The 22,882-nt window shown below is 43.2% G+C and overlaps 1 protein-coding gene across 17 annotated transcripts in view; it reads right to left on the bottom strand.

Annotated features, from left to right (window-relative positions):
- The window catches only part of agbl5 (AGBL carboxypeptidase 5), a 264,564-nt gene that overhangs the window by 166,414 nt on the left and 75,268 nt on the right, over positions 1-22,882 (bottom strand). For all 17 annotated transcript variants that reach the window (XR_015079514.1, XM_085996885.1, XM_085996882.1 and 14 more), the window contains 2 exons: positions 14,245-14,422; positions 71-249 (listed from right to left, as the gene is read on the bottom strand). Coding sequence is in view for 16 of the 17 variants with exons in the window: in XM_085996885.1 (XP_085853011.1) it covers positions 71-249; positions 14,245-14,422 (357 nt within the window). In the remaining variant the exon portion in view is untranslated. The remainder of the gene's footprint in view (positions 1-70; positions 250-14,244; positions 14,423-22,882) is intronic.

Consider the following 22,882-nt stretch of genomic DNA (forward strand, 5'->3'; position numbering starts at 1 on the left):
TTTGAAGACATGATTGGTGCAGTTTCCTAATTGGTTTAATGCAATAACAGTTTAATATTTGAAAGCTTACCGATAATGTCCCCTCACCACACCATCTGGATTCAACATGGGTATAAGTTTAAAGACAAACATTCGTCTCAGCATCCGAGCACGAAGATCATCAGACCGTAAAATAAACTCTAGGAAACCATTGAAAACAAAACTGGAGGGAGTTTCACCAGGGTGCACTCGACTGCTGAGGAAAAATACCTGGAATAGAATAAAAATACATTTTGCGATATTCAGACATGTTCCAGAAACAAGTAATTTGATACACAACCAAACGGCAACAGATATGAAGTAGTGTTAGAGCACAGTGACTCATTTGGCTGCTTACTTAAAATGTTCACGGTTATAGCAGTGCTAATTCTAAGTACAGGAAACTCTCGATTTACCAGCACCTAGATAACCGGCAAAATTCAGGAGTAGGTTCAGGTAAGTTTTACTTCATATTACTGGCCTTCCTCGATCTGTTGCTGTGCAATCGGGTGTGGCTGCAGCTGTTGCTAAGCAACAGGAACACTTGGAACTTGTGGCCGTTGTTCTGCACCTGTTGCTAAGCAACAGGGTTTGTTGCTGTATACGGAGCTCTCGGCTCTCGGTATCTTTTACTATAGCTCTCGGTTATCTGGAATTTTTGATGAACCGGCACCACGTCAGTGTGTGGTTAAAAAAAAAGTTTCCTGTAGTGTATCTCTCGTAAACTAACAGTGCACAGCACCTCAAGGGTTGGATAGGGGAGGACATTTTTTTTTTAAATCAGACAATACTAACCATTCTCTGCTATAGGATCTCTTAATTTTTTGCAGCAATGAAAATAACCAGTCTGTATTACCCCAGGTAAAATAGGGGAGGCAAGACAACTTTTTTCAACCAAAATAATCATTTAAAAGAGGGCGTGAGCCGGGCCAGCAGCGGCCTGCAGTTGTTTTGTGGAGCCAGGAGTACTCCTGCTCCTTCTGACTCCACAAAATACTAAAAAGTTTTTGGGCCTATTTTAGAGCAGCCTCCGGCAGTCCCTTTAAGGATCGCTGGTTAGGCTGCTTAAGGCCCAGAAATGCCATTCAGAACTTCTGCATCACAAACTCCAAATAGGGCAAACAAATTTAGAAGTCCAGGTCTGAAATGAGTGCAGGAGCCTCCACACTGTTAAACTGATTATCATGGTACGAGGGATGAAAGACTTCAGTTTCGTGGAGAGACTAGAGAAACTGGGGTTGTTCTCTTTAAAGCAGATAATGAGAGATTTGATGGAGGTGTTCACAATCATGAAAGCTTTTGATAGAGTAAATAAGGAGAAACTGTTTCCAGTGGCCAAAGGGTCAGCAACCAGGGAACATAGATTTAAGGTAATTGGCAAAAGAACCAGAGACAACATGAGGAAAAAAATTATGTAGCATGTTATGATGATCTGGAATGCACTGCATGGAAGAGTGTTGGAAGCAGATTCTATATTAACTTTCAAAAGGGGATTGGATAAATACTTGAAAAGAAGAAAATGCATGGCTATGGGGAATGAGCAGGGGAGTAGGACTAATTAGATAGCTCTTTCAAAGATGGGCCAAATGGCCTATTTCTGTGCTGATTAAATCTATGATTGTACCAGTTTTAGGCCTATAAAACATGAGCAACAATGTTAAATATAGACCTCAATGTCTCAATTTGTTATATGAGAAAGATTAAAGAAAAATTATAAAAACTGCAAAACCTATATTCTTGTATGTAATTTCAATAAATTCAACCTACTTGTACACTTCAGACAGATTAAAAACTAAATCAGATGGGCCAGAAAGTCCCAAATTCCCAATCTTTGTTGAGTCAGCTGATCTTGAGGTTTTACTGCTGACCTCAAAAGCTTCTCGACGACAAATGGCAAGAAAAAAAAAATCTAGAATTCCAACTCCGAATGCCAATCCAATGGGCCATGCATGTGTGAAGGTGTAAGAACACAGCTTGTTTTTGATGCTCTCAATGATCAAAATGCTGCCAATACCCATTATCTCGGCTCACACATGAGGAATGGCCACTTGAATCGAAGTATTAGATAGCTATCAACACCCAACGAACGATGTATTAAAAAGAACGGTAAAATACACTACAAATGTATGTCGAAAAATAAAGTTGTTAACTGTGAAGTCTGGTCTGTATGCGACTCCAGTCCCACACCAACGTGGTTCACTCTAACCTGTCCTCTGAAGTGGCCTAGCAAGCCACTCAGTTGTATCAAATCGCTATAAAGAAGACTCTATAATGCCTTTTCAGCGCAATTGGGGATGATCAATAAATGCTTGCCAGTGATGGCCACATGCCGAGAATGAATTTTAAAAGAGAGGAGAGGAGAGACAGAAATCGGTGGGGAAACTTAACACATACTTTGCAAGTATTTCACAAAAGAGAAGGATATTGGTGAGGGACTAAATCCTGCATTGATTACAAGCTAGATGAGAGATATACAGGTTGAGTGTCCAAAATCCAGAGTTCCGGAATCCTGAATGTTCCGGAATCCAGGGCGGTTGGTGGCAGGGTCGTCCGGAATCCGTAAAATGTTCCAGAATCCGGACACCCTGTCAAACAGTTTCCGCTGCCAGGCGGGTGACGTCCAAAAACCGGAAATATCGCAACCTGGGCGCAGGCATTTCCGGACTCGGAACATGTTTCTGATGTCCGAAGTGCAGAAACGCCCGAGCCCAGGTTGCGATATTTCTGGGCTTCGGACAGCAGAAACATGTTCCGAAGTCCGGAAAAACACGAAAACCAGCTCGGCCTCAGTCCAGAGGTTGCCGGATTCAGGACGCTCAACCTGTAATGATAAATAAAAATAAAAGTATTGGAAAAGTTAGTTCAGCTAAAACAGGATTAAGTGCCAGGGCTTTTTGGGGTACATTCAAGGATCCTGTGGGAAATGGGAGAACAAATAGTAGAGGCCCCTAGAAATTATACTTTAGCCTTCTATTTAGGTGGATGTATACAGGGGAATGGCAAATGTGATACGCATTTTCAAAAAGGGAGATGAAGCTAACTGGGTAAATACACTCCAGTTAGTTTAACATCTGTGGTAGGGAAATTTTAGAATGTTTAATTAAAAAGATGAAATTACTAAATCATTTAGATGAGAAAATAATTAGGATCAACAGAGATTTCAGAAAGGAACATAATTCCTGAAAAACAGGATAGAATTATTTGAGGAGGTGATAGATATGGTAGATGGGAGAAATGCAGTTGATGTGGTGTACATGGACTTTCAGGAAGCATTTGGCAGGGTACCATATTGACGAATAAAGATGATTAAGAGGTATGGAAATAGGTGGGAGGGCAGCAAATTGAATTAGAAACAGAAAGGAGAAAACAGAGAACAAAAAACAAATTACTGGATATCTGAATCAAAACCAGAAAATTCTGGAAACTCTCAGCAAGCCAGGCAACCGACATAAAGAATGTTATGTTTCAGACATAGCCCTTTGTCAGTTCTGACAAGTTAAGGGCAGTTTCTCAGAATGGTTAGGAGTGAGTAGTGGCGTCTGGGACCGCTTCTATTCACGGTGTACATCAATGATTTGGATGTAGGTCTAGAGGGAGTAGTGGCCAGATTTGCAGACAGTACTAAAATAGGAAGCATAGTACTGTAAATAATTCTGAGGGCCAAAGGAAGCCACAAAGGATGTTGATAAGACAGTGGAATGGGCAAAAAAATGGCAGATGGAATTCAATCTCAGTAAAAGTGATACATTTTAATCAAAAACTTTGATTGGAGGAAAGCTGGGTGATGTGGAAGAGGGTTATGGTACCATCTTAAGTGGATAGGTTATAGAAAAACAGACTGCTGGGTTTCATGGCTAGAAGTATAGAATAGAAAAGTTGAGATGCAACTTGGCTTGTATTCTATCGAGTATAGAAGATTGAGGGGTGATCTAATCAAAGTGTTTAAAATGATGAAAGGATGTGATAGGGTAGATAAAGAGAAACTCTTTTCTCCGATGTGAAATCCAGAACAACAGGGCATAATCTTAAAATTAGAGCCAGACCATTCAGGAGTAAAATCAGGAAGCACTTCTTTACACAAAGCGTATAAGAAATCTGGAACTCTCTCCCCCAAAAAAGCTGTGGATGCTCGGTAAATTTTCAAGATTGAGATAAATAGATTGCTTTTAAATTTAAGGGTATCAAGGGATATGCATCAAAGATGGGTAAATGGGGCTGAGGTACAGATCAGCCATGAAAGAAAAGATTTGCATTTATATAGCGCCTTTCATGACCACCGGACATCCCAAAGCACTTTAGTCAACAAAGTACTTTTTGAAGTGTAGTCACTGCTGCAATGTAGGAAACGTTTCAGCCAATTTACGCACAGTAAGGTCCTATAAAGAGCAATGTGATGATGACCAGAATCTGTTTTAGTGATGTTGATTTTTTTTTTTTAATTCTTTCATGGGATGTGGACATCGCTGGCAAGGCCAGCATTTGTTGCCCATCACTAATTGCCCTTGAAAAGGTGGTGGTGAGTTGCATTCTTGAACCGCTGCAGTCCATGTGGTGAAGGTACTTCCAGTGCTGTTAGGGAGGGAGTTCCAGGAATTTGACCCAGCGACGATGAAGGAACAGCAATATACTTCCAAGTCAGGATGGTGTGTGACTGGGAAGGGAAATTGGATGGGAACTTGGAGGTGGTGGTGTTCCCATGCGCCTGCTGCCATTGTCCTTCTAGGTGGAAGAGGTCGCAGGTTTGGGAGGTGCTACCAAAGAAGCCTTGGCGAGTTGCTGCAGTGCATCTTGTAGATGGTACACACTGCAGCCATGGTACGCCAGTGGTGGAGAGAGTGAATGTTTAAGGTGGTGGATGGGGTGCCAATCAAGCGGGCTGCTTCGCCTTGGATGGTGTCGAGCTTCTTGAGTGTTGTTGAAGCTGCACTCATCCAGGCAAGTGGAGAGTATTCCATCACACTCCTTACTTGTGCCTTGTAGATGGTGGAAAAGCTTTGGGGAATCAGGAGGCGAGACACTCGCCACAGAATACCTAGCCTCTGACCTGCTCTTGTAGCCACAGTATTTATGTGGCTGGTCCAGTTAAGTTTCTGGTCAATGGTGATCCCCCAGGATGTTGATGGTGGGGGATTCAGCGATGGTATTGTCGTTGAATGTCAAGGGGTGGTGGTTAGACTCTCGCTTGTTGGAGATAGTCATTGCCTGGCACTTGTGTGGCGCGAATGTTATCAGCCCAAGCCTGAATGTTGACCAGATCTTGTTGCATGCGGGCATGGACTGCTTCATTATCTGAGGAGTTGTGAACGGCACTGAACACTGTGCAGTCATCAGCGAACATCCCCATTTCTGACCTTATGTTGGAGGGAAGGTCATTGATGAAGTAGCTGAAGATGGTTGGGCCTAGGACACTGTCCTGAGGAACTCCTGCAGCAATGTCCTGGGGCTGTGATGATTGACCTCCAGCCACCACAACCATCTTCCTTTGTGCTAAGTTTGACTCCAGCCAGTGAAGAGTTTTACCCCCGATTCCCACTGACTTCAGTTTTAATGGGGCTCTTTGATGCCACACTCAGTAAAATATTGGCTAGGATCTAACAGGTGGTGAGGGAACCAACAAGAGGGAAAAACCTACTTGATCTCGTCCTCACCAATTTACCTGTTGCAGATGCATCTGTCCATGACAGCATTGGTGGAAGTGACCACCGCACAGTCCTTGTGGAGACGAAGTCCCGTCTTCATGTTGAGGATACCCTCCACCGTGTTGTGTGGCACTACCACCGTGCTAAATGGGACAGATTTCGAACAGATCTGGCAACTCAAAACTGGGCATCCATGAGGTGCTGTGGGCCATCAGCAGCAGCAGAATTGTATTCAACCACAATCTGTAACCTCATGGCCCGGCATATCCCTCACTCTACCATTACCATCAAGCCGGGAGATCAACCCTGGATTAACGAAGAGTGCAGGAGAGCATGCCGGGAACAGTACCAGGCATACTGAAAAATGAGGTGTCAACCTGGTGAGGCTACAACACAGGACTACTTGCATGCCAAACAACGGAAGCAACATGCGATAGACAGAGCTAAGCGATCTCACAACCATCGGATCAAATCAAAGCTCTGCAGTCCTGCCACATCCAGTCGTGAGTGGTGGTGGACAATTAAACAGTTAACAGGAGGAGGAGGCTCCAAAAATATCCCCATCCTCAATGATGGTGGAGCCCAGCACGTGAGTGCAAAAGACAAGGCTGAAGCATTTGCAACTATCTTCAGCCAGAAGTGCCGAGTGGATGATCCATCTCGGCCTCCTCCCGAGGTCCCCAGCATCACAGATGTCAGTCTTCAGCCCATTCAATTCACTCCACGTGATGTCAAGAAACGGCTGAAGACACTGGATACTGCAAAGGCTATGGGCCCTGACAACATTCCGGCAATAGTACTGAAGACTTGTGCTCCAGAACTAGCTGCGCCCCTAGCCAAGCTGTTCCAGTACAGCTACAACACTGGCATCTACCCGGCAATGTGGAAAATTGCCCAAGTATGTCCTGTCTACAAAAAGCAGGACAAATCCGACCTGGCCAATTACCGTCCCATCAGTCTACTCTCAATCATCAGCAAAGTGATGGAAGGTGTCGTCGACAGTGCTATCAAGCGGCACTTACTCAGCAATAACCTGCTAACTGACGCCCAGTTTGGGTTCCGCCAGGGCCACTCAGCTCCTGACCTCATTACAGCCTTGGTCCAAACATGGACAAAAGAGCTGAACTCAAGAGGTGAGGTGAGAGTGACTGCCCTTGACATCAAGGCAGCATTTGATCGAGTGTGGCATCAAGGAGCCCTAGCAAAACTGAAGTCAATGGGAATCAAGGGGAAAACTCTCCATTGGTTGGAATCATACCTAGCACAAAGGAAGTTGGCTGTGGTTGTTGGAGGTCATTCATCTCAATCACATGACATCACTGCAGGAGGTCCTCAGGGCAGTGTCCTAGGCCCAACCATCTTCAGCTGTTTCATCAATGACCTTCCCTCCATCATAAGGTCAGAAGTGGGGATGTTCGCTGATGATTGCACACTGTTCTGCACCATTCGAGACTCGTCAGATACTGACGCAGTCCGTGTCCATATGCAGCAAGACCTGGACAACATTCAGACTTGGGCTGACAAGTGGCAAGTAACATTCACACCACACAAGTGCCAGGCAATGACCATCTCCAACAAGTGAGACTCTAACCATCTCCCCTCGACATTCAATGGCATTACCATCGCTGAATCCCCCACTATCAACATCCTGGGGGTTACCATTGATCAGAAACTGAACTGGACCAGCCATATAAATACTGTGGCTACAAGAGCAGGCCAGAGGCTGGGAATTCTGTGGCGAGTGTCTCACCTCCTGACTCCCCAAAGCCTTTCCACCATTTACAAGGCACAAGTCAGGAGTGTGATGGAATACTCTCCACTTGCCTGGATGAGTGCAGCTCCAACAACACTCAAGAAGCTCGACACCATTCAGGATAAAGCAGCCCGCTTGATTGGCACTCCATCCACCACCTTCAACATTCACTCCCTCCACCACCGGCGCACTGTGGCTGCAGTGTGTGCCATCTACAAGATGCACTGCAGCAACTCGCCAAAGCTCCTTCAACAGCACCTTCCAAACCCGCGACCTCTTCCACCTAGAAGGACAAGGGCAGCAGACGCATGGGAACATCACCACCTACAAGTTCCCCTCCAAGCCACACACCATCCTGACTTGGACCTGTATCGCCGTTCCTTCCTAAAAATTGGACCTACTACAGGAAACTCTCGATTTACCGGCACCTAAATCTGTTAACCGGCAAAATTCAGGAGTAATTTCAGGTAAGTTTTACTTCATATTAGTGGCCCTTCCTGGATCTGTGGCTGTGTAACCAGGGCTCCTACACTTGTTGCTAAGCAACAGGGACGCTTGGTCTGTGCCCGGAGTTCCTGCACCTGTTGCTAAGCAACAGGGAAGCCTGGATTTGTTGCTGTGTACGGAGCTCTCGTACCTTTTAACTATACCTCTCTGTAATCCAGACTTTTTGATAAACCGGCACCACGCCGGTCCCGGATAAAAAAAAGAGTTTCCTGTACACAGCAGAAAATCTAAGTTTGGACTTCCCACTTGGATTACTAAAATGATGATCAATGTTGCACATCAGCTTTACACAAAGTAAAAAGCTTGCTAAACTGGAAACAGGAATACTTTTCAAATACAGGTAGACTACCCTTTATCCGGACTTCCGAAAACCGAAACCCTCTAAAAACCGAAGGTTTTTTCGGTCAGCGTAAGTCCAGCGTAAGTCGTGCGCATGACCCCCGCCGACTTACGCTGAGTGTCAGCGTAAGTCGTGCGCACAACCCCCCGCCGGCCCCCCCCGACCGTAAGTTGGCGGGGGTCGGGGTCGGCGGGGGTTCCGCGCCGGCGGGGGTCCGCGGGGGGGTCGGCGGGGGGTCGTGCGCACGACCCCCCGCGGACCCCAGTCGACCCACCTTCCGAAATCCGAAATTCTCCGAAAACCGATACACGGCTGGTCCCGAGGTTTTCGGATAAAGGATAGTCTACCTGTAATGGTATTCTGTTCATTACTGGACAGTTAGCACTTGATTGAATCTGGGTGAATTTTAAAAAGATTAAGAGCAACAATGTCTAGAAAATCTAACAAGCTGTATAACCACATTCAAAAATGTCTCCCAGATGAGTTAATATTTCTCTTTATAAAACTACCCACAACAATAAATCAGAAACAGAATTTAACCATGAACTGTTTTTTTCTATCAGCACAGATTGCTAAGTAAGAAAATAACATAATAGGAGCAGGAGTAGGGCATTCGGCCCTTCAAACCTTCTCTGACTTTAAATAGAATCATGACTGATCTCCCACTTCAACTCCACCTTCCAGCACTATCCCCATATCCCTTGCTTCGCTTCGTATCCAAAAAATCTGTTGATCTCTACCTTGAATACACTCAATAACTGAGCATCCACAGCTCACTGGGGTAGAGAATTCCAAAAATTCACAACCCTTTGGGTGAAGAAATTTCTCCTCAGCTCAGTCCTAAATGGCCGACCCCTTATTCCGAGACTGTGACCCCGAGTTTTAGACTGCCCAGCCAGAGGAACTAGCCTCCCAGCATCTACCCTGTCAAGCCCCTTAAGAATTTTATATGTTTCAATGAGATCACCTCTTATTTTTCTAAACTCTAGGGAATATACATAGGATATACAGCACAGAAACAGGCCATTCGGCCCAACCAGTCCATGCCGGTGTTTTATGCTCCACTCGAGCCTCCTCCTCCAGTCTTTCCTCATCTAACTATCAGCATAACCCTTAAATGCATCTACAGGAAACTTTTGATTTACCGGCACCTAAATAACCAGAAATCTCGGTTAACCGGCAAAATTCAGGAGTAGGTTTTACTTCATATTCTGTTTGCCTTCCTCCGTTTGTTGCTGTGCAAGGGTGTGGCTGCAGCTGTTGCTAAGCTACAGAGACGCTTGGAACTTGTGGCCATTGTTCTACACTTGTTGCTAAGCAACAGTGTTTGTTGCTTTATATGGAGCTGTCAGCTCTCCCTATCTTTTACTATAGCATTCGGTTATCCGGAATTTTTGATGAACCGGCACCACGTCGGTCCCGTCCGTGCCGGATAAAAAAAAAATTTCCTGTATACTATTCACTTCAACCACTCCCTGTGGTTGCGAGTTCCTCATTCTCACCACTCTCTGGGTGAAGAAGTTTCTTCTGAATTTCGTATTTGATTTCTTGGTGACTATCTTATATTGATAGCCTCTGGTTTCGCTCTTCCCCATAAGTGGAAACACTCTCTGTGCCTACTCAATTAAAACCTTTCATAATTCTAAAGACCTCTATTAGGTCACCCCTCAGACAACCCAGCCTGTTCATCCTTTGCTGATAGGTATAACCTCACATTTCTGGTATCAAACTTGTAAAAAAAATTTGCACACGCTCCAGTCACTCTATATCCTTTTTATAATCTGGCGACCAGAATTGTACATAGTACTCCAAGTGTGGTCTCACCAAGGATCAATTCAAGTTTAGCCTAACTTCTCTACTTTTCAATTCTATCCCGCTAGAAAAAAAACCCTAATGCTTGATTTGCTTTTTTTAATGGCCTTATTAATCGGCATCACTACTTTTAGTGATGTGTACTTGTATCCCAAGAGCCCTTTGCTTTTCTACGCCATTTAGATTCTTATTTTCCAAGTAATACGTGACCTTTTTCTTACCAAAATGTAATAACTCACATTTATCGGTGTTGAAATTAATTTGCCAATTATATGCCCATTCTGCAAGTATATTAATGTCTTCTTGCAATTTGTTGCAGTCCTCCTCAGTATTGACAATCACCCACACCCGCCCCCACCCAACCAAATTTGGTGTCATCCGCAAATTTAGAAAGTGATTCCAAAGTCCAAATCATTAATATAAATTGTGAAAAACATTGGTTCCAGCACTGATCCTTGTGGGACCCCACTTTCCACCTCTGCCAGTCTGAATAACTACCCTTTAATTACTCTCTGCTTTCTGTCTTGCAGCCAGCTAGCTATCCATTCTGCTATTTGTCCCGACTCCGCATTCTCTGGCCTTATTCATTAATCTATTGAGTGGTACCTTATCAAAGGCCTTTTGGAAATCTAGATAAATTACATCTACTGCATTACCCTTGTCTAATCTCCCTATTACCTATTCAAAGAATTCAATGAGGTTGGTTAAGCAAACTTTCCCTTTTGAAATCCATGCTGACTATTCATGATTATACTTTTCGTTTCTAGATGTTATTCTATTTTCTCCTTTAGTAGGGATGCCATTATTTTTCCTACCACCGATGTTAAGCTGACTGGTCTATAGTTCCCTGGACATGTTCTATCGTCCTTCTTAAATATAGTTATGTTAGCTATCCGCCAGTCCTCTGGCACTACACCTGTTTCTAACGAATTATTAAATATGTGTAATCGTGCCTCTGCTATCTCTTCCCTAGATTCTACTAAAATGCGTGGATGTAATTCCTCCAGACCAGGGGTTTTATCCTCTGAGTTTAATTAATTTGTTCACTATTTCTCCTCTTTTTATTTTAAATGGGCCTAGTCTACTCAATCTCGCCTCATAGGACAATTCCCCCCATCCCAGGAATCAATCTAGTGAACCTTTGTTGCATTCCCTCCAAGACAAGTATATCCTTCCTTAGGTAAGGAGACCAAAACTGTACACAGTACTCCAGGTGTGGTCTCTACCAAGGCCCGATATATTGCAGTAAATTGTCTTTACTCTTATTCTCCAATCCTTTTGTAATAAAGGCTAACATACCATTTGCTTTCCTAATTGTTTGCTGTGCCGGCATGTTAGCTTTCAGTGATTCACGTACAAGGATACCCAGGCCCCTTTAAATACCAACATTTCCCACTCTCAACATTTAAAAATATTCTGCTTTTCCTTTTTTCCCTACCAAAGTGGATAACTTCACATTTCTCCACGTTATTTTCCATCTGCCATGTTCTTGCCCACTCACTTAACATGTCTATATCCCTTTGCAGCCTCTATGCGTCCTCCTCACAACTTACATTCCCACCTAGCTTTGTATTGTCTGCAAACCTGGATACATTACACTCGGTCCCCTCACCGAAGTCATTAATATAGATGGTAAATAGCGGAGGCCCAGCACTGATCCTTGCGATATACCACTCGTTACAGCCTGCAAACCCGAAAATGACACATTTATCCCTAATCTCTGTTTTCTGTCATTAACTAATCCTCAATCCATCCATGCTAATATATTACCCCCAATCCCATGAACCATAATTTTGTATAATAACCTCTTATGTGGCACCGAATCGAATGCTTTTTGAAAATCCAAATACTGGTTCCCCCTTATCTACCCTGCTAGTTACAACCTAAAAAAATTCTATTAAATTTGTCAAACACAATTTCCCTTTCATAAGTCTGTGTTGACTCTGTCCAATCATATTATGATTTTCAAAGTGCCCTGTTACCACGTCCCTAATAATAACTTCCAACATTTTCCCTACTACTGATGTCAGGCTAACTGGTATATAGTTCAGTTTTCTCTCTCCATCCTTTCTTGAATAGCGGGGTTACATTTACTACCTTCCAATGTGCAGGGACCATCCTAGAATCTAAGGAAATGTGGAAGATCAAAACCAATGCTTCCACTATCTCTGTAGCCACCTCTTTTAAAACCTTAGAATGTAGGCCATCAGGTCCAGGGAATTTGACAGCTTTTAGTCCCATTAATTTCTCCAGTACTATTTCTTTACAAATACTAATTTCTTTGCGTTCCTCATTCTCACTATAATGGTTCCCCATTATTTCCAGGTGGTTTTTGTGCCTTCTTCCATGAAAACAGATACAAAGTATTTGTTTAATGTCTCTGCCATTTCCTTATTTCCCATTATAATTTCTCCTGTCTCTGCCTGTAAGGGACCCAACGTTTACTTTTGCTAATCTCTTCCTTTTTACATACCTATAAGAAGCTTTTACAATCTGTTTTCATGTCTCTTGCTAGTTTACTCTCATTCTCTCTTCTCTTTCTTTATCAATTTCTTAAGTCATCCTTTGCTGAATTCTAAAATCCCCCAATCCTCAGGCTTACTTTACTACATTTTTTGGCAACATTATAAGCCTCTTCCTTTAATCTAATACTATATTTAACTTCTCTTGTTAGCCACGGTTGGACCAATTTTCACGTGGGGTTTTTATTCCTTAAGGGAATGTATATTTGTTGTGAATTATGAATGGTTTCTTTAAATGTTTGCCATTGCTTATGTACAGTCATATCTTTTAATCTAGTTTCTCAATCTACCTTGGCCAACTCGCCCTCAGACCAACGTAGTTTGCTTTGTTCAGATTTAAGACCCTAATTTTGGATTTAACTAAATCACTCTAAAACTCAATATAAAATTCTATCATATTATGGTCACTCTTCCCTAAAGGCCCCTTTACTACAAGGTTATTAATTAACCCTTTCTCATTGCACAATACTAGATCTAAAATAGCCTATTCCCTAGTTTGTTCCTCGACATACTGATCTAGAAAACTATCTCGAATGCATTCTATGAACTCGTCCTTCGCACTATTACTGCAAATTTGGTTTGCCCAGTTTATATGAATATTAAGGTCCCACATAATTACTGTATGATCCTTGTTATATGCACCTCTAATTTCCTGATTTATCCTGGGCCCGACACTACAACTACTGTTAGGGGGCCTATATGCTACTCCCTCCAGTGTTTTCTGCCCCTTGTTGTTTCTTAGCTCCACCGAAAGTGATTCTACATCTTGATTTTCCAAGCTAAGATCCTTTCTCTCTACTATCTTTATTCCATCATTTATTATCAGGGCTACCTCTCCTCCCGTCCTTTTCCATTTCGCCTATCTCTTCTAAAAGTTAAGTTTCCGGGAATATTTAGTTCCCAACCTTGCAACCACATCTCCGTAGTGGCTATTAGATCAAAACCATTTATTTCTAACTGTGCTATTAATTCATCTATTTTGGTGCAAATGCTTCGCTCATTCAGATATAGTGCCTTTAGCTTTTACTTTTTTCTATTTTTCCCCGATGTCACCTTAGTCACTCATGCCCTATTACCTCTGTTAAGCTCTTTGTCCCTTCCTGACCCACTCTGCTTATTTTCACTCAAATCGGTACTCTGCTCTACAGCCTTGACATTTCTTTTACTGCTTTTGAATTCACACTTTCCTGAATTCTCCCACCACACACCCACCCCCACCCCAATTAGTTTATTTAAAGCCTTTTTTACCACCCTAGTTATTTGATTCACCAGGACACCAGTGGAGCCCGCCCCAACAGAACAGCTCCCTCTTTCCCCAGTAATGGTGCCAGCGCCCCATGAAGTGAAACCCCTGCTTCCCACACCACTTTTTGAGCCACGCATTTAACCTAATCTGTTTGTCCCTATGCCAATTTGAACGTGGCTCTGCTAACAATCAAGAGATTGTTATGTGAGGTTCTGCGTTTTAATTTCGAACCTAGCTCCTCAAACTCTCAGCAGAACCTCATTCTACCTATGCCATTGGTTTCTATGTGGACCACAACAACTGGATACCTCCTTCCACACCCAGTTCTTCTCCAGCTTTGTATATGGAAATGCAGGAGCATTAGCAAAGCCTTCATACATAAAATTGACAGCTTTGGGTTTTCTTACTTGCTTTCCAGAGAACTGCTGTGGGCGAGAAGTGGAATGATCTGGAAAAAGCTTTTCTAGTCGTGGTTCACATTCTACCATCATTCCATGACATGAAGTAATGGTGATAAGGTCAACACGTAGTTTATCCAAGGAATAACACAGAGGCTCACGGTGATAGTATATTGTATCTGCAGGACTGAAACAAGATTTGTTTTCGTTACAAGTTAGACTCTTCAAAAAATTAAACTAATAAACCCATGTTAATAAAAGGTACTAAGAGTATGCCAATAGTAGAACAATGGAGAGAAAAAAGGCAGCAAGAGAGTGTTTGTATATGGGGAAGTACTTTGAATTGAACATATACAAAGAAGGGGGAAAAGAGAGACTTTATCAGAGATAATTTAAGAACTTCAACTTCATGTCATGGCCAGCAGCCTGTGGAAGCTCCGAAACCCAGCATAGACCTCTGTACATTTAATACCACAAAAGAGCTAAAAACAAAGGACCTGGGTGGCACAGTGGGTTACAAACTGGCCTTTTACTTGCGACCAGAGTTCAAATCGAGCCCAGACTGATGGAATGATAGGATCCTTACAGCAAGCAGGCAGGGAAACTATGTAAAATGGGTTTGAGCAGTCGCAATTCAATTCTTAGCCAGCATGGGCCTACAGCAAAAAACAAATCCCCAGGATCAGATGGTTTCCAAGGAAGTAGGTGAGCACATTGCAGATGCCCTAACTATAATCTTCCAAAGTTCTCTCGATTCAGGAACCGTTCCTTTAGATTGGAAAATTGCACACGTCACTCTGCTGTTTAAGAATGGTGAGAGAGGGAAACCAGGGAACTGTAGACCAGTTAGCCTAACATCTGCTGTCGGGAAATTACTAGAATCTATAATTAAGGATAGGGTGACTGAACAACTTGAACATTTTCAGCTGATCAGAGATCATGGATTTGTAAAAGATAGGTCATGCCTGACAAACCTGATTCAACTTTTTGAAGAGGTAACTTTTTTTTAAAATTTATTCACTGGATGTGGGCAAAGCCAGCATCTATTGCCCATCCTTAATTGTCCGAAGAAGGTGGTGGTGAGCTGCTTGACAACAGAGGAACTTGCTAGACCATTTCAGAGGGGCAGTTACATTGCTGTGGGTCTAGAGTCACATATAGGCCAGACCGGGTAAGGACAGCAGGTTTCCTTCCCTAAAAAGGCACCATTACTGATACTAGCTTTTTATTCCAGATTTATTTAACTGAATTTAAATTCCCCAGCTGGTGGGATTTGAATATGGATCATTAGTCCAGGCCTCTGGATCACTAGTCCAGTAACGTAACCACTATGCCACCGTTCAAGACCGGATAGCATCCCTGGACGGGTACACAAGGAATGTGCTGATCAGCTGGCTGATGTCTTCACCGCCATCTTCAATCTGTCATTGGCCCAGGCAGTAGTCTCTACATGCTTCAAGACCGCTACCATTATTCCTGTGCCAAAACAAACGGCTGTGACGTGCCTGAACGACTATCGACCTGTCGCACTCACACCCATCATAATGAAGTGTTTCGAGAGACTGGTCCTGGCTCACATCAAAGCCAGTGTTCCCGCCTCTCTTGACCAACACCAGTTTGCCTATCGTGCAAACAGATCAACGGAGGATGCAATCACAACTGCTCTACACTCGGCACTGAATCACTCAGATGGTAAGGAGACCGACATCAGAATGCTGTTCATAGACTACAGCTCAGCATTCAACACTATCGTCCCCAACAAGCTGGCCACCAAACTCCAAACTCTTGGCCTGAACACTTCCCTCTGCAACTGGACCCTGGACTTCCTAACAAACAGACCCCAGTCTGTCAAATTAGGTAACCACACCTCCCCCCCCCGACCCTGAACACGGGGGCCCCACAAGGATGTGTGCTGAGCCCCCTCCTCTACTCCCTCTTCACCCACGACTGTGTGGCTGTTCATGGTTCCAACACCATCATCAAGTTTGCGGATGATACCACGGTAGTAGGCCAGATCACCAACAACAATGAGTCAGCCGACAGGGAGGAGGTCCAGCATCTCGTGAAGTGGTGCGCCGATAACAACCTGGCCCTTAACATCAAGAAAACTAAAGAAATCATTGTGGACTTCAGGAAGTCTAAAGGCGGAAGTCACACCCCCATCCACATCAATGGGGCTGTGGTGGAAAGGGTGGACAGCTTTAAGTTCCTCGGAGTCCACATCACGGAAGACCTCTCCTGGTCCCTCAATACCTCCTCTCTGGTGAAGGCGGCCCAGCAGTGCCTATATTTCCTAAGGAGGCTGAAGGGATGTAACCTGTCACCCCTGATCCTCTCTAACTTTTACCGCTGCACAATAGAGAGCATCCTAACAAACTGTATCACAGTATGGTATGGCAGCTGTAGCTACTATGACCGGAAAGCCCTGCAGCGGGTAGTCAAAACTTCCCAACGCATCACCGGCACCAGGCTACCGACCATAGAGCACATATACCAGAAACGCTGTTTACGGAGGTCACGGTCCATCATCAAAGACCCTACCCACCCCAGCCACAGTCTGTTCGCCCTCCTGCCATCTGGGAGACGCTACAGATGCATTCGCACCCGTACGACCAGATTTAGGAACAGCTTCTTTCCCAGGGCTGTCATCCTACTGAACTCCACAAATAAACTCTAAAGCCTGCACATCTGTCAATGCACTTTATTATGGTTATGTTTATGTTAATGTATTACAAGCCAAATGTATGTTGAATGTTTAAATGTCTTAATCTAAATGTACACTCTCAGGAGCCGCAAGCCTACATTTCGTTGTACTGCACTTGTGCACTAACAATGACAATAAAAGTTGATTTGATTTGATTTGATTTGTTCCTGTTAAGACTAAAGTAGTGGACAGGGGAATGTCTATGGATGTTATTTATATGGACTTCCAGAAGGTATTTGATAAAGTTCCTCATAAGAGACTGTTAACTAAGGTTGAAGAACATGGAATTGAAGACGAATTATTGACCTGGTCAGGAAATTGGCTGAGCAGCAGGAGACAACGAGTAGGGATAATGGGCAGGTAGTCGAATGGGCAGGATGTGACTAGTGGTGTCCCGCAGGGATCAGTGTTGGGGCCTCAACTATTCACAGTGTTTATTAACAACTTAGATGATGGCATAGAAAGCCACATATCCAAATTTGCCGATGACACAAAGATAGGCGGCAGTGTAGCCGAAAGCATAAAATTATAAAGGGATATTGATAGATTAAGTGAACAGGCAAAACTCTGGCAAATAGATTTCAATGTAGGCAAATATGAGGTCATCCACTTTGGACCTAAAAAGGATAGAACAGGGTACTTTCTAAATGGTGAAAAGCTAAAAACAGTATAGGACCAAAGAGACTTGGGGGTCCAGGTACATAGATCATTAAAATGTCATGAACAGATACAGAAAATAATCAAAAAGGCTAATGGAATGCTGGCCTTTATATCTAGAGGACCAGAATACTAGGGGGTAGAAGTTATGCTGTAGCTATACAGGCCTTAAAGGCCTGCAGCACCATGAAGACTAAACAGAATTTTGCCCTGCTGGCTGTTGTTTCTGTTTGCAGGAAAATAACCTCTACCCACTCAGAGTAGCCCTGCTGCACCAAAGAAAGACTCGAATTTATATAGCACCTTTCACAATCTCAGGACATCCCAAAGCACTTCACAGCCAATTTGTACTTTTGAAGAATAGTTACTTATAATGTAAGCTCCCACAAACAGCAATGAGATAATGAGCAGCTAATCTGTTTCAGTGATGTTGGTTGAAGGATGAATATTATCCAGGACACCGCAGAGAACTTCCCTTCTCTTCAAAATAATGCTATGAGATCTTTTACGCCCACCCGAGGGTGAAGACGGGGTCTCGGTTTACTGTCTCACCCAAAAGACGATACCTCAGACAGTGCAGTATTCCCTCAGTACTGCACTGGTGTCAGCCTGGATTATGTGCTCAAATCTCTGAATTGGATGGAACCCACAACTTAATGAGTCAGAGGTGAGATTGGAACCACTGAGCCACAACTAACACTGGAGGGTAAGTGTCTATTTATTTAAGGCTAGGAGGAAACAAAACTTAGAACCTACAGAAGGGAAATAATACTGGCCCTTCTTTGATCCTCCTTCTTTACAATGTTGAATAAATTGTCTTTAAGCTAATAAAGCGAAGAAAGAAACAATGTCTAGGATTGGCCTGGCTAAAATAAAGGAATCTTGCTGGCTACTCATTTGAAGATCTTCAAATCTTAAGGTGCAGCCTAGCAACACAATTTTTGTAATGAGTCTCTGCCACTCTTCCTTGTCTGTAATGCTCAGGAATTGGCAAATGCCAAGTAGAAGGGAGAGGAAAAACAGCCAGAGTAAGTCTTTGGAATTTATTGGCACCAAGTTTTTTTAAATATATGATCAGGTTTAACTGCTCATTTATCTGTATTTGTGAAAGCTTCCCCAGTTCCCAGATATATACATGGTTTTCACATAGCTTTCCTGAAAATCCTGACATGAGCTAATATGGTGCAAATTCATGGGGCACTGGCACCAGTACTGGGGAAAGAGAGAGCTGTTCCGTTGGGACGGACTACACCTGAACCATGCTGGGACCAGAGTTCTAGCGAATCGAATAATTAGGGAGGTAGATAGGGCTTTAAACTAAGGGGGTGGGGGGAGGGTCCCGGTGGAGAGAAATCTAGAATGCTAAAGAGAAAAGACAAGGAAGCAGTGCAGGAAAGTGATTGGGGTAAGGATAACCAGATTGTGTCAGGAAGGGACAGAGCGTACAAACAAAGGATTGCACTAACAAATAGGGTCCAGGTAAGAAAAAATGGTAATAGGACAAATAGGGCCATAAAACAAAACAATGTTAAGATGTCTAAAAATGTTAAAAAGACAAATCTAAAGGCACTGTATCTGAATGCACAAAGCATTTGTAATAAGGTAGACGAATTAACAGCACAAATAGATGTAAATGGATACGATATAATTGCGATTACGGAGACATGGCTGCAGGGTGACTAAGGCTGGGAGCTGAATTATCCAAGGATATTCGATATTTAGGAAGGACAGGCAAAAAGGAAAAGGTGGTGGGGTGGCAGTGTTAGTAAAGGATGAAGTCAGAGCAATAGTGAGAAAGGATATTGGCTCAGAAAATCAAGATGTAGAATCAGTCTGGGTGGAGCTAAGAAGCACCAGGGGGCAGAAAACATTGGTGGGAGTTGTCTATAGGCCTCCAAACAGTAGTGGTAATGTAGGGGACAGCATCAAACAGGAAATTAGAGATACATGTAGCAAGGGTACTACCGTAATCATGGGTGACTTTAATCTACATATTAGCAATAATACTGTGAAGGATGAATTCCTGGAGTGTGTACAAGATGATTTTTTAGACCAGTACGTTGAGGAGCCAACTAGGGAACAGGCTATCCTAGATTTGGTATTGTGCAATGAGAAGGGATTAATTAATCTTATTGTGTGGGGTCCTTTAGGGAAGAGTGACCATAACATGATAGAATTCTTCATTAAGATGGAAAGTGAAGTAGTCCAATCTGAAACTAGGGTCCTAAATCTAAACAAAGGAAACTACAAAGGTATGAGGAGTGAGTTGGCTATGATAGATTGGGGAGTTTCATTAAAAGGCGTGACGGTGGATAGGCAATGGCTAACATTTAAGGAACAAATGCATGAATTGCAACAGCTTTACATTCCTTTCTGGCGCAAAAACACAAAAGGAAAAGCGGCCCAACCATGGCTAACAAAAGAAATTGAGAGTATTAGATCCAAAGAGGAGTCATATAAAGTTGCCAGAAAAAGTAGCAAGCCTGAGGATTGGGAGCAGTTTAGAATTCAGCAAAAAAGGACCAAGAAATTGATTAAGAGGGAAAAATAGAGTATGAGAGTAAACTTGCAAGGAACATAAAAGCAGACTGTAAAAGCTTCTACAAGTATGTAAACAGAAAAAGATTAGTGAAGACAAATGTCGGTCCCTTACAGTCAGAAACGGGAAAATTTATAATGGGGAACAAGGAAATGGCAAAACAATTAAACAAATACTTTGGTTCTGTTTTCACGGAAGAGGACACAAGTAACTTGCCAGAAATGCTAGGGAACCAAGGGTCTAGTGAGAAGGAGGAATTAAAGGAAATTTGTATTAGTAAAAAAATAGTGCTGGAGAAATTAATGGGACTGAAAGCCGATAAATCCCCAAGGCCTGATAATCTGCATCCCAGAGTACTAAAAAAGAGGTAGCCATGGAAATAGTGGATGCATTGGTTGTCATCTTCCATAATCTATAGAATTTTGGAACAGTTCCTACAGATTGGAGGGTGGCAAATGTAACCCCACTATTTAAAAAAGGAGGGAGAAAGAAAACAGGGAACAACAGACCGGTTAGCCTAAAATCAGTAGTTGGGAAAATGCTAGAGTCTCTTATAAAGGATGAGATAACAGGACACTTAGAAAATATCAACGGGATTAGACAAAGTCAACATGGATTTATGAAAGGGAAATCGAGTTTGACAAACCTACTGGAGTTTTTTGAGGATGTAACTGGTAGAATAGATAAGGGAGAACCAGTGGATGTAGTGCATTTGGATTTTCAGAAGGCCTTTGATAAAGTCCCACATAAGAGGTTAGTGTGCAAAATTAAAGTACATGGGATTGGGGGTAATATACTGGCATGGATTGAAAATTGGTTAACAGACAGGAAACAGAGAGAAGGAATAAATGGGTCTTTTTTGGGGTGGCAGGCAGTGACTAGTGGGGTACTGCAGGGATCAGTGCTTGAGCCCCAGCTATTCACAATATATATCAATGATTTGGATGAGGGAACCAAATGTAATATTTCCAAGTTTGCCGACGACACAAAACTAGGTGAGATAGAAACATAGACATAGAAACATAGAAGATAGGAGCAGGAGTAGGCCATTCGGCCCTTTGAGCCTGCTCCGCCATTCAATGAGATCATGGCTGATCATCCAAATTCAGTACCCTGTCCCTGCCTTCTCCCCATATCCCTTGAGCCTTAAGAAATATATCCAACTCTTTTTTGAATATATTTAATGAACTGGCCTCCACCGCCCTCTGTGGCAGAGAATTCCACAGGTTCACCACTCTCTGGGTGAAGAAATTCCTCATTTCAGTCCTAAATGGCTTACCCCTTATCCTTAGACTATGACCCCTGGTTCTGGACTCCCCGGCCATCATAAACATCCTTCCTGCATCTAGTCTGTCCAGGCCTGACAGAATTTTATAAGTTTCGATGAGATCCCCTCTCAATTTTCTAAACTCCAGTGAGTATAAGCCCAATCAACACAATCTCTCCTCATAGGTCATTCCTGCCATCCCAGGTATCAGCCTGGTGAATCTTCGCTGCACTCCTTCCATGGCAAGAACGTCCTTCCTCAGGTAAGGTGACCAAAACTGCACACAATACTCAAGGTGCGGTCTCACCAAGGCCCTGTACAACTGTAGCAAGACATCCTTGTTCCTGTACTCGAACCCTCTTGCTACGAAGGCCAACATACCATTTGCCTTCTTAACCACCTGCTGCACCTGCATGCTTACCTTCAGCGACTGGTGCACAAGAACGCCCAGGTCTCTTTGCACTTCCCCTTCTCCCAATCTATTGCCATTCAAATAATAATCTGCCTTCCTGTTTTTGCCACCGAAGTGGATAACCTCACATTTATCCACATTATAGTGCATTTGCCATGTTTCTGCCCAATCACCCAATCTGTCCAAATCGTACTGGAGTTTCACAACATCCTCCTCACAGCTTACCCTCCCACCCAGCTTTGTGTCGTCTGCAAATTTGGAGATATTACATCCAATTCCCTCGTCCAGATCATTAATATATATTGTGAACAGCTGGGGTCCTAGGACCGATCCTTGCGGTACCCCACTAGTCACTGCCTGCAACTCGGAAAACGACCCGTTTATTCCAACTCTTTGCTTTCTGTCCACCAACCAGTTCTCTATCCAAGTCAATACCTTGCCCCCAATCCCATGTGCCTTAATTTTGCATGCTAATCTCTTGTGGGACCTTATCGAAAGCCTTCTGAAAGTCCAAATACACCACATCCACTGGTTCTCCCTTATCTATTTTACCAGTTACATCCTCAAAAAATTCCAGTAGATTAGTCAAGCATGATTTACCTTTTGTAAATCCATGTTGACTTTGTCCGATCCTGTCACTGCTTACCAAGTGCTCTGCTATTACATCTTTTATAATAGATTCTCGCATTTTCCCCACTACCGATGTCAGGCTTACCGGTCTATAATTCACCGCTTTTTCTCGACCACCTTTTTTTGAATAGTGGGGTAACATTAGCTACCCTCCAATCCATGGGTACTGTTCCAGAGTCTATCGAGTTCTGGAAGATGACCAGCAATGCATCTACTATTTCTAGGGCCACTTCCTTAAGTACCCTGGGATGTAGATTATCAGGCCCTGGGGATTTATCGGCCTTTAGTCCCATCAATTTTCCTAACACCATTTCCCTACAAATACTGATTTCTTTCAGTTCCACCCTTTCATCAGGCCCTATGTTCCCCGGCATCTCTGGGAGGTTATTTGTGTCCTCCTTTGTGAAGACAGAACCAAAGTATGAATTTAGTTGGTCT

This window comes from Somniosus microcephalus, chromosome 9 (assembly GCF_052327205.1).
Source record: "Somniosus microcephalus isolate GS21.2 chromosome 9, FLI_Smic_1.0, whole genome shotgun sequence".
NCBI classification, from domain to species: Eukaryota; Metazoa; Chordata; class Chondrichthyes; order Squaliformes; family Somniosidae; genus Somniosus; species Somniosus microcephalus.